This window comes from Carassius auratus, chromosome 11 (assembly GCF_003368295.1).
Source record: "Carassius auratus strain Wakin chromosome 11, ASM336829v1, whole genome shotgun sequence".
NCBI lineage: Eukaryota > Metazoa > Chordata > Actinopteri > Cypriniformes > Cyprinidae > Carassius > Carassius auratus.
This window is the reverse complement of record NC_039253.1, coordinates 16497972-16510209: the sequence shown is the minus strand read 5'-3', so window position 1 is coordinate 16510209 and position 12238 is coordinate 16497972. Positions and strand designations below refer to the sequence as shown.

General features: G+C 38.2%; 1 protein-coding gene across 3 annotated transcripts; it reads right to left on the bottom strand.

The window, feature by feature from the left end:
* Window positions 1-2478: 2478 nt before the first annotated feature.
* LOC113111216 (protein Mdm4-like) lies at window positions 2479-11144 on the bottom strand. Of its 3 annotated transcripts, none has more exons than XM_026275784.1 (11): window positions 10994-11144; window positions 10362-10456; window positions 9615-9689; window positions 9376-9509; window positions 8851-8900; window positions 8333-8397; window positions 6045-6150; window positions 5774-5934; window positions 5453-5641; window positions 5302-5367; window positions 2479-4695 (listed from the first exon to the last, which is right to left on the bottom strand). In XM_026275784.1, the coding sequence occupies exons 2-11, from the start codon at window positions 10440-10442 to the stop codon at window positions 4126-4128; spliced, it is 1497 nt and encodes a 498-aa protein (XP_026131569.1). In that variant the 5' UTR covers window positions 10443-10456; window positions 10994-11144; the 3' UTR covers window positions 2479-4125. The 3 variants fall into 3 exon arrangements, with proteins under 3 accessions (XP_026131569.1, XP_026131571.1, XP_026131570.1); XM_026275786.1 differs by having other exon boundaries at window positions 5453-5626; XM_026275785.1 differs by lacking the exon at window positions 10994-11144 and adding an exon at window positions 10797-10960.
* Window positions 11145-12238: the final 1094 nt, after the last annotated feature.

Here is a 12238-nt window from a genome sequence, read left to right as displayed (position 1 = left end):
AAAGAGTGGATTAACAATTGTTAACATTGTTGTTTTTTGGATTTGATATACAAAGTAAAGAAAAGAACATAATTTATTTGAAACCAATTTTTGATCAATTCATCAAAAATAATGTATACCTGATGAAATTTTTATATTAATTTCTATATTTGGCAAAATAAAAAAACCTAACCCCAAAATGTAAGTATTGTATAAACAATACCAGCCCATGAAAGCAAACTGGCTTATGGCAATACTTCTTGCAATAGTGCACATACCATTCACCCAAAACCTTTTTGTCCAATGCAATTCGGACTACATCTAGTGAAAAATACACCCTAACCTCAGTCGCTCAAGACAAGACCAGCAGGAATTTAAACATCCTGTTGCTCTCTTTTTCCATTCCTTAAAAGTGTTCCCATTTTTAAAGCCTGGAAGCAGTTTTGTGGAACGATGATAGAAAAATTGATTGTGAAATCTATTTAGTGTGGCTATCGATTTCCCCATAAGGGGAAGGAAGGCAGACCGTGTGAGTAAGATAATGGAATATGGAATGGGGGAGCAGGAGCCCAGAAATGGGAAGTGACACTGGTTAATGGAGTAGAACTGGGCTGTTTTAGGTGGGGTATGAGAGTGTGGGCACATACATCCGTGTGAGAGGTCCCCACAGCTACAATAACACTCCACAGTTTGCTCTGCATTTCAACTCACCCATTTCAAAAGGGCATCTGATGCAAACAATTAATTTTGGCCATTATTAATGCAATCTAATGTCGTTCCAAATCAGTCAGCTTTTATTTACCCAAAGCAAACAAAATGAGCCAGTCACTGTTTTTATCTAGGAAAACTGGTGTTTTAAGCAACACAACTGTTTTCAGCACTGATAATAAGTAATGTATCAAATGAGGATCAAATACTATATATATTGAAGGTTCATGTCACACCGAAGAACCGCTGCGGAAAATTGAATTGAATTACATTTTACAATATATTAAATTAAATTATACTGCAATTAAATATATGCAGCCTTGGTGAGCATACTGGGCCCTAAGTTTTAGTAGCATATGTGAAAGGTAGATTCACTGTTATAAAATCACCAGACATCTTACAAATCCTGCTTCACATCCTTGGACAGACACAGATATTGGAAAGGAAGGAAAGTCAGTTTGGAAGAAAGGCTCAGAGCAGTGAAAAAACACAATATTGATGAAACAATGAACAGCTAGACAGAACCAAACACATCGCTGCTACAAAAGTGACTGTCACTTCATTGAAAATCATTCACAGTTATTTAAATAGTCTGGCCATAACTACTGTATAATAAGTGAAAACAATGAGCTGTCATTCCTCCTGTGTGACGGGTCTATGACTCATTGCACATGCAGAGCTAAGCTGTGCCATTAGCAGTCAATGCATCAAGCTATTTCAGGATTTCTAATAAGTATTTATCATTGGGAGAATCTTACTTAATGAAATTCATTGTCTCTGAATACATGACGGCAATGGATGAATATTTCAGCCTGGTTACACCAGGGAAAGAAAAAAAAAGAGAGAGGAAGAAGAAGAAAAAATGCAATAACCTGAAATTGCTAGCAGGCAACCTGGACACATGTGGTCAAATCATTCCTTCATGCATTGTCAAAACCAGTTTCTCAATCAACACATCTTTTGTACAGCTATATACTGTAAATGAAAGCAAAGAGAAAACATAAATATGTCAGTCTGGTGCCTACACAAACTAAAACTGTCAGAGTAAACGGCATATTAAGGTGGAGAAGTATAAATAAACCGTAGAAAGACAGAAGAACAATAATCACAATCAATCAATTTTTTTCTTCACAAGATCAAAAAGCATGACAAATGCAAAGAACATGTAAAACTGAAGCTTGAAATACTGAGGGCATTTAATGGTCACGTCCTTCGACGAGGACATTGAGCTGTTTATGTGTAGACCCCTCAGTGACCAGCTACTGTCAGTTTAACAGATCTAACCTGATGGTAGGCCCATTACTGTGAAGACCTGAGATGGTGAGAGATTAGAGGTGTGATTAGAGGAAGAACCCAATTATCCCTCAGCATGAGACTGACCCCCAGAGATACTTCCGTTATTGATTTCAAATTACATCACTGCGTCTTCTATTGGACAAGCCTGATGGACAGAAACAAGCTGAATATCATGTATACTTCACATTATCAGACACACATTAAGCACATGAACAATGGATTTAATATGCGTTATGAACAAACTGGCTTTTATATGATGAGAATAAACTATTTAAATAAAGGAGGGCTTTTCAAAAGATACAAAGAGCAAAGTCAAAGGCAGCAAAGCAGATTTCAAATGATTCGTTGCGAAACGGAAAAGGCTGTTACTGCCTCCTTGTGGTAGAAAGAAAAAGTAAACGTACCTTGTTTCTTTGGTAACGTGAAATGACAGTCACAATTGGTGCAAAAGTCATTGAGTTATAAACGGTGGAAATACTGCAATGAAGCTGCAAGTAAAACTGAACAAACAGCATTTATTCCCATTGATTACATTACTTATTTTACAGTAAAAAAAAAACAACAACAACAACTGTTCAGATTAATCTGAGCAGAAACCAGGTTTGGATAAAAAAGCAAACAAACAAAACCACCAAATAGACTTCATTTTATAATTGCACTGGCTTAGGATGAATTTGTTCTGTGAGGCATATAATGGCAGTGAAACAGCAGTGTTTGTACCACACACAAAAAATTCAAGCTAAATTTAGATCGACATCCTCAAAAAGTTAAATAATATCAATTATTAGAAAAAAAAGCAAAGCTAGTCCTTTTTGTTTACTGTGTTTGAAAGCTCTTTCCACATCTAATGGCTGAGGACAATAGATTTTCTTTCCAAATAGTCTACAATTGCTTTGCTTAATACACAACAGAGACCGAATCCTCTTTGTTATGGGAAACAACACAGTGCTAAGAAAAGCAGAGGACAAAAAACCCCTAAAATCCCATACAACTTTGGTGAATTTTACTTAACGCAGCCAAAAACACAGATGACCATTTTGAAATAAAAAAAATATGGCAGTATGGTAGACTTTAAAAAAAAAAAAAAAAAAAAAAAAAAAAAAAACTTTCAATAAATGCCACTTAACCTAGCAGTTCCTTAACCTTCATAAAACAGGCACATGTGTGGATGAGAGGCAAAATCCTGAACAGACAGAGCACAACTGTCCTCAAATAATACACAAAATCTGTTCAGGTATAGAAAAACAAACAATGGAAGGAAAGAACTGAGCATCTTCAGCAACCAAAGAAAGAGTTGGAAGTGAAAACCATGGCCATTGGCACAACTACTCTTTTCTATTGTAGCTCCCACATATGAAAAGTTTAATACTTTACATTTGTAATACAAATGGATCTCACACTATAGCACAGGAATGACATGTGACTGGTCATCCCATTTGATCTCATCAACCAAAACTAAGTTTATAAATAAATAAATATTCCCATATCATCTGCTTAAAGCAACGGTCTAAAGGAAAACTCTTTACCATGCGTACGAAATATCACGCAGGAATGACTCCTAGAGCTTTAGTCTTTAAGTGCCTGAAATCTGCAAGAGGGAAAAATGTAAAATGACATTCTATACTTCTTAAAAAAAAAAAAAAAAAAGTTTGTCAAGTACATTGAAAGCACTAATAGCACACTGTGTGGTCTGTTTAAAGTAGTAAAAACTAAGATTTGAATGGTTCATGCAGGCACAAATACTGAAGCCATGCATTTCTTAAGGGTCTATTCATATTTTTGACTCTTGATTCACAACTTCCTACTCTCAGTAGCAAATCAAGGCATGTACCCCTCTCTTTCACCTTACAGATGCTAAGCAGATGCAAGAGATCACGTTTTGTTAAGCTAACAAAACAATGGCGAACCAACAATACGAGGTCAGTTTCTTTAAATTACATTCTGTACATTATATATACTTGATTTGTATTATACAACATAAATCATCATCATAGATACACTGCACTATTACACTGATACACCGTGCATTCGTTTTAGCCCAGAAATGGTTTGTCAGTCACCCTGCCTTCTTCCATATAAGGGAACATTTATTATTAGTATGTGAGTGTGCCTTTATAATACATGCGTGCCTTTATGTTTCGGTTATGCTATGAAGGTTTTAATGACCTTCTGTATAACCTGGCCACAGCCTGGGCAAGGAGCATGAAATTTGTGCAGCCTGCGGGCACAGGGGAAACAGGTGATCAAGTGCGCGGTGCGGCCGTGGATGATGTTGCCGTTCCGCGGCCGCACTCGGCACAGCTTGCAGGGTTCCAGTATGGCCTCTGGTTGGCATTCTGTCTCCATGTCCAGCGTGTCCTGGCTGTCTCCCTCTGAGCTCTCCTGTGAGTGGTGCTGGTGAACCCGGGAGGGACCCTTTCCTTTAGACGATGAGGTGGATGATGTGGGGATGTTTCTCGTGACGTGGTGTGAGGGGAGGACGACGGGGTCAGACACAGTCCTAAGGCAGTCAGGCATGTCGATTCCATCATCATCCTCCTCGTCTTCATCCCTCTCGGGACGTGAACTGCAGGCGGGGATGTCTGGCACGGAGATTGAGTGCACAAGACGAGGACAATCCTTGTACCAGTCTTTCCGCAGAGCCCAACAGCGCATACAGTACCTTTGAAGAGGGGTGTTAAATTTGCGGCACTCTGAACACTGCCACGCATCCTGCCAAAAGAAGAGAACATTTGAATAAGATATGCCTTCCATCTATGTGTAACTATGTTGGAATATAAACATAATAAATGTAAAGATGATAAATGTAAATATACACAGAGTTATTTAAATCTTACATTTAAATATTAAATTCATTATACAAAACTGTTCAAAAGTTTGGAAGTCCAGAAACGTAGCAAGGGCATCGTTAAAATAATCACTGAACATCACTGACATTGTTGAATAAGTTAGTTATTTTTGCACAGAAAAAGTATTCTCGTAGCTTCGTAAAATTATGGTTTAACCACTGATGTCAATGGATTATTTTAATGATATTCTTGCTACGTTTCTGGACGTTGATTGTGGTATCATCCGTGCTGTCTATGGGAGGTTCAGAGAGCTCTCGGAATTCATCAAAAATATATTTATTTGTGTTCCAAAGATGAACGAAGGTCTTACAGGTTTGGAATGACATGAGGGTGAATAATGACAGAATTTAAATTTTTGGGTGAACTATTCCCTTAAGTAGGTGGGTCAGTATCGACATTGGCCATTTAAAAATAGCTGGCTGATCACTAGTAATGAACAGCAAAAGTACTATTTATCTTAAAAGTATACCTGTGTGGAGATCTCTGTATCTGTGTCATCACTTAAACACTGAGAGTCATCATCCCGATCTTGCATCTGAAAGTGAAAATGAATTGCATTTAACTGGTTATGATGACACGATAATGTTAAAATGAAACAGTCAATAAAGTAAAAACATTACCTTTCTGTCATCTTTACCATCTTTCCCAGTCTCCTCTTCTTCATGTGGGGACTCCGCGTCACTAGCCTGCTCCAGCACTGCCTCCTTCATCTCCACACTCACTTGCTCGCTCTCTGCCTCATTCAGGAACCAAAGATCATCTGTGGTGTCAGAAACAATGGCCGTGTCCTCGTCCTGTCCGGGAGAGAGCTGTTCCCTCAGTCTAGTTGTGTGACAGTCTCACTACAATGACTAAACTCCAATAAGCCCAAGTTTTTTTTTCTTATTTTTCTTCATGAAAATAACCATATTAATTATGTTCTGGTTATCGTGCCCTCTTACTTGATTGGTGTGAATATCCGTTGAACCGTTGCTCCGGCGAGTGTAATTACTTCGCAGGTTACCAAGAAACCACCAGGGCAACCCAGAAAGGTCCCACTCTTCTAGAGTAACATCCAGTTTTGGCCGTTTACAAGCAGACCTAGGCAAGCCGTCTGAGGAGTCTGTAAGATCAATATCTGCTTTTACACTACATATTACAATGAAAAAACTGCTGGATAATAATTATATTGAATACATGGTCTAAAGTTTGTTTTCGGTGGCTAATGCTGACCTTCATCAGGATCGCGTGGCCTGCGTTGCGAGCAGCTCTGTGTTGCACCAGTGCTGGAACTACCAGCAATGAGAGCCTGTCCAGAGCTGATCAACCCACTGGAAACCTACAGGGTAAGGGAAAAAAAGGAATCAGCATACAGTAATGACATGACACACGGTAGAACAGCAGTTCCTTCACAGCAGGCGCCCGTGGGTGTGGCAACTAAAGGCCAAGTTCTCACAAGTTGTGGGAGGGGGAAAAAAATAGGACATTTCTAAAAATGTTGCTTATAATGGGTCGCAAATGATGGAGATATTAGACACCGCTGCAGCTGTAAGTGCAAATAAATTAGCAACAAACAAGTAGACACCTTGTATTTAAATTACATCTCACTAATTAACACTAGTAGGTGTAATTAACATAAAAAAGCCAATCCAAAATAGCACCTTTTAAAGCTCATATTATTAGCATTAATTGCTCAAAGACTTTCTATTTAAAGGGGTCATATGATGCGATTTTAAAAATAATTATTTTGAGTAACAGAACATGTTGACATGCTTTAATGTTCAAAAGACACATTATTTTTCAAATACTGTACATTACTGTAGGTCCTCTTTGGCCCGCCTCTCTAACGCATGTTTTCGCCCTCCTTCCGACAAGTGCAGTCTGCTCTGATTGGCCAGCTGACCCAGTGAATTGTGATTGCAAGCACGTGTCAGAAATGTAACGCCATTACCATAATAGTGAAGTAAATATCAAGACGTTAGTTATAATGTTGTTATTTTCACCTTCAGTTCAAGCACGAAAGGGCAACAGAGTCCCGTGACAGACACCGTGATGATGCAGTACACAAGCCACGGTTAAGACTGTGGTGTTATGATTTCTGACAGGCTGTTCACTTCTGTGATGAGACCCTGTTCTCCTCACACACACGACGTGTTACTCTACGCTGCGCAAAACTCTGCATTTGAACAGTCAATAGCAAAAACTTGAATTAATAACAAAACATACTTAGACACTGTTTTTTTTTAATTTTTTTTTAGTGCACAGCCAGCCTTCTACGCAACATAAAACTGTTGTCCATAAAATGCGTTGCACAAATTTCGAACATTTTGGTTTTGTTCTGCTGTAAACGAATTTTAACAATTATTCATAATTGCATCTACTTCCGTAAGGCCAAAGTGCTTTTTTACTTTTGCACAGAAACACACAGCGTCTCCCTGACATGGCTGCATCAACACTACTGCGCGGCTGAAACCACGCATTCTTTCTTTGCATGCACATTTGGGCAGCATCACGCAAATTTTTCCACATCGTGCATAGACATGTGGGGGTGTGTTTGAATGAGCCATTTTAGCCTGACTTGAATCTGCATTCTCTTTTAGATAGAATAAATACTTTTGTGGGAGACTTTGAGCCTTGTTACTCTGCAGATCGTATACACGCACAAACAGCTACATAACACAATCATATGACCCCTTTAAAGTTTAGCACAAACGCATGACGGTACCAAGCACCTCCTCCAAGATTGCTTTTCCCAACTCCACCTAACTTAATTCCGCCAACTCACAACCGTAAACCGTCATGCCAATGGTGTTAAATGTGGATGGGTGTATGACAGAGGGGAAAGGGGAGAAAAGGGCCTGCGAACTGAGAAGGAAGCTGCAGTCCTTCCGAAAGAACCAACGATGCAGAGAAGGAAACTCTGAGCGACAAACAGAGACAGGTACTCTGTCCCCCAGCAGCCAGGCCCATGCTGGTGGCTTCTCCGGAAGGACCACCAGACCAAGCCGGCCGTGGGGAAGTACAGAGACGGTGCCACTCTGTACAGATACGGCTGGCGGAGACAGCTGCCGCCCTCCCCTTCATGGCAAACAGGCTACGGATCATGATGCAATTCTACACACAAAAACTGCATTGTAGCAAAAGTCTGAGCAACTACAATGTAAAGAAAAGATGTGAAAGCTTGAGAAGACAATTATGGACATTAAAGTAACACTGATTAGAGCACACATAAAAAAAAAAAAAAAATAGAAAAAAAAAAACTGACATATGTAAAAGGCTGTAAGTATTGTATGCTTAAAAAGCACCAATATAAAGACCTAAATCATATTTTAACAAATAAATTAAAAAATTACAATTGATTTTGTACTAAAAAAGCCCTACACAAAGCACTTTTGTCAGCCTTTCACTTACAAAGAAATAACAAGCAATGGAATTAATCAAATTTGATTTTCTGATCAATTGTTTGCCATGAAGAGGAGTAGTGGACACTGTTTCTCCTCTGCACCATGCTTTAGTTTTACCTGACCAGGATCTTCACTTGGAGACTCATTAGAATCCTTGCCGACTGAAAGATTCTTTGCTGCATCTGTATTTCAAATAAGACATAGTAACAAAACAAACAAAAGAAAAAAACCTGCCTTTTATTCACCAAGCACACCTCAAGCACACTCGGCCCAAACGTAATGCCTGAATCTGTGGTGGAAAATGGTGTTTCTAATAAATATTAATATTGGTTTTAGTATTTAATCTTTTATTTAACCTAGTCAAGTATTTAATGTGAATTCAAGATTCTGTATGAAGATTACAGAGTGCACTAACCTGATAATAGATAAAATAAAATTAAAGTTTACATACCCACTTTAGCACACACATCACATTCAGACACACAAACACACCTTAAAATGAAAGGTGGGGCTAATCAAAACGAAAGAATGCAAGAGAGTAAATGGCTAAATGACAAGCATGACAAGTCAATCAAGATCATTCAAAATATGCATCTTTGGGAGATCAAATTCAACAACAAGAAGAATGGACTTACCCGAATTATTCAAAATAAACAAATTCTTCTTCAACATCTCATACACAGGGCTGTAAAAGGCAGAAAAGAAAGACTTGTAAATACCCTATATTTGTTAATTATCTCAAGGTACTCAGAGTTAACTGTTAAAGGGTTAATTCATCCAAAACAAAAGCACTCTTTCACCATTAACTCACTCTTATGTTGTTCTAAACTTGCATGACTTTCTCTCTTCTACAACTGACTTCCACTGTATGGATATTTGTCCAAACATTCTTTCATGTTTCACAGTAGTCAAACAGGTTTGGGTCAACATGAGAGTGAGTAAATGAATGTTAGCGCCCCCTTGTGTCAATTTGGAAACACACTAATAACTTCGCAGTTGATAATGTACATTCTCACAAGTAAACGTGTGTGGGTTTGAGTGCGTGTAATTTATATTGGTCATCAGCCAAACAACTAGCTGTCTAGATATTGTCAACAACTGAAAAACCAGACACAAATGAGACATCTTTTAAATCTCCTTTCTGGTAGTTGCGAGCTCACCTGGGGTTCTTAACAGAAAAGCTCCCCACTTCCAGTAGCTCACCAAGTGGGTCATCTTGACAGTGGACAATGTGCTGTCTCTGTTTGTCATACAGCTCCTTCATCATGATGTACTGCCCCAGGTAGTGCATGACCTAATTAAAAAGACCGCTATTATTAAATGTACCGCATCAAGCTGTTCAAATTCTTACCCAAAGCATGTGTCAATACACAGAGGTCAGCTCATAAACCCTCCTCACCTCCTTCAGGGTAAACACTTCCTCCTGAGCACCTGCTTCTCTCAGGATCTGCAGCAGAGGAGCTCTGGGGTGGACCTGCGCAATCAAAAACCAGGCTATGATATCTTGCTCACGATCTTGAAAGTATATAAAGTAAGAGTAATTTGGTAGCAATATTTTAAAATAAAAATTTACTGACTGCAGAAACTATTTCCTGTCTGAATTATCCATACATATTTATTTGAAAAAACCATGTTAAAATGTAAATGCCAAATCTGATATAACAGGCTTGTGAAGCAATGTTTATTTGTTCATCATTCAATAAACATTATATTGCACTATATGCTTGTCCCCACAATTAAAATACTTCAAATAGCATCTTAATTCATATTATTATAAAGATGGAGACAATGGATAATCATATGCAATTTATATGTATTAAAGTCTCATTGATTTCATCAGGATTTCCCCTGAGATTTTGGGCCTCTGAATCTTTGTTGTTGGTGTTTTTTGTTTTGTTTTGTTTTTTATGAGTAAGAGCTCCTCTTACTACCTAGGCCTGACATATCAAATAAGACAAAACATGTGCATTTACTTTTTAGAAATATATTGTCTGTTCAACAAACAGTTCCACTTCTTAAAACAACAACAATAAGGATTTTTCTTTTTAACGTTTCATACATCATGCTTTACACTGGGGTAAATGAACTACATGAAACCGTAAGAATGAGAGTTAATATATAGCAAAAATGCATATTTATTGCTCACCTGGGCCCCTTCCCCTGGAAGAGTCCTGCATGAAGAGCTTGACCCGGTTAACTGAGATGATGATGATGACAATGAGGTCATGATTGACTTAAGAACTGTGAGGAAACACATTTGTTTTATTTAACGTTATACCAACAAAGGGCTGTCTTTCAAAACCTAGTGAGCTGTCTACCTAGACATCATACATCATAGATGTCGTTCAGATCGAGCTCCATAGAAATAAAATACAAGTTAATAATATATACACACACACACAATACACGCGAGTGCTAAATATGATAAAATGGGAGAAAAATATAAATAATGCTAGTGTAAGTTAACGTTATTTTCCCGAGGCCGTCATAATGTAGCCGTCGGCTAACTACAAAAAATATATACATTATATTCAATTTCACGCGCACAGGACACGTTGGAGACGAAAATGACTTTACTTACCATTGTCCTAGTTCTTAAATTTGGATAATAAAATAAACTGAGATAGCTGGCAGGATTAATTTAAATTCTCCGAGGTTGAAACGAGGATGCTAGGCTAACTTGCGCGAGCTATCAGCGTGCTACATTTAGAAGCACAAGAGGCGTTATTGTTTAAACTAGACCTAGCGTGATTGTGTTGGTAGTGCATTCACACTCACCGTGTTATCTGTGAACGATTACATGGTTTCCAGTTATTAACGAATCGAAATTTGCGTAAAGAAAGGGAGAGGTGTGTGGGTTTTTTGAACAGTTGCAGTCAGTTGAAGTTGACGTGGTATATGTCGTCATCGGTGTTGCCAGATCTTACGCAGTTCTCTTTTTTTGTCTAACGGGGGCGCTATAATTACCTTTATTGCAATTCCCTACAGAATCTTGTAGATTACAATCTGCTACTAGACGGATGTCCTGTTACTTCCTCTACAGTCAAAAATCTGGGTGTTATATTAGACAGCAACTTGTCTTTTGAAAATCATATTTCCCATGTTACAAAAACTGTATTCTTCCATCTTAGAAACATTGCCAAGCTACGAAACAGAAAAGCTTGTTCATGCATTTATGACCTCTAGACTGGACTATTTTATGCACTTCTTGGTGGTTGTCCTGCTTCTTCAATAAACAAGCTACAGGTAGTCCAAAATGCACCAGCTAGAGTCCTTACCAGGTCAAGAAAATATGATCATATATTACCCCAATTTTACAGTCTCTGCACTGGCTACCTATTAAGTTCAGTATCAGTTACAATTTATCATTACTTACCTATAAAGCCCTAAATGGTTTAGCTCCTGCATACCTTCCAAGCTACAAACCATCACACTCCCTAAGGTCACAAAACGCTGGACTTTTGGTAGTTCCTAGGATAGCAAAGTCCACTAAAGGAGGTAGAGCTTTTTCACACTTGGCTCCCAAACTCTGGAATAGCCTTCCTGATAATGTTCGGGGTTCAGACACACTCTCTCTGTTTAAATCTAGATTAAAAACGCATCTCTTTTGCCAAGCATTTGAATAATGTATCTCTTAAATTTTGAGTGTAGTTGCATCTGATCAAATGCACATTTTTATTATTTAGCTTGGGTTAAACTAATTAATTTTACTTTGTTGGATCCCATGGTTGATTTACATCCCGTGGTAACTAGGATTTACACAAGCTCCAGTCTGAATCCAGAACACAAGAGAAGAGATGATGCTGACCCTCAGAGGACCTCAGATGATGCTAACCCTGAATCAACAAACAGAACTAACAGATATTGTTACAAGTGTGACTGCATCATATAATAATTATGAATAATATTAATTATGTTCATCGTCTGGCTGACTACGTCTTGTATTAATTTTTCTACAAATCCTGTCATACGTGCACAAACTGAGTCACCACTTATAAGCTATTACTAAATATTGTAGAAACA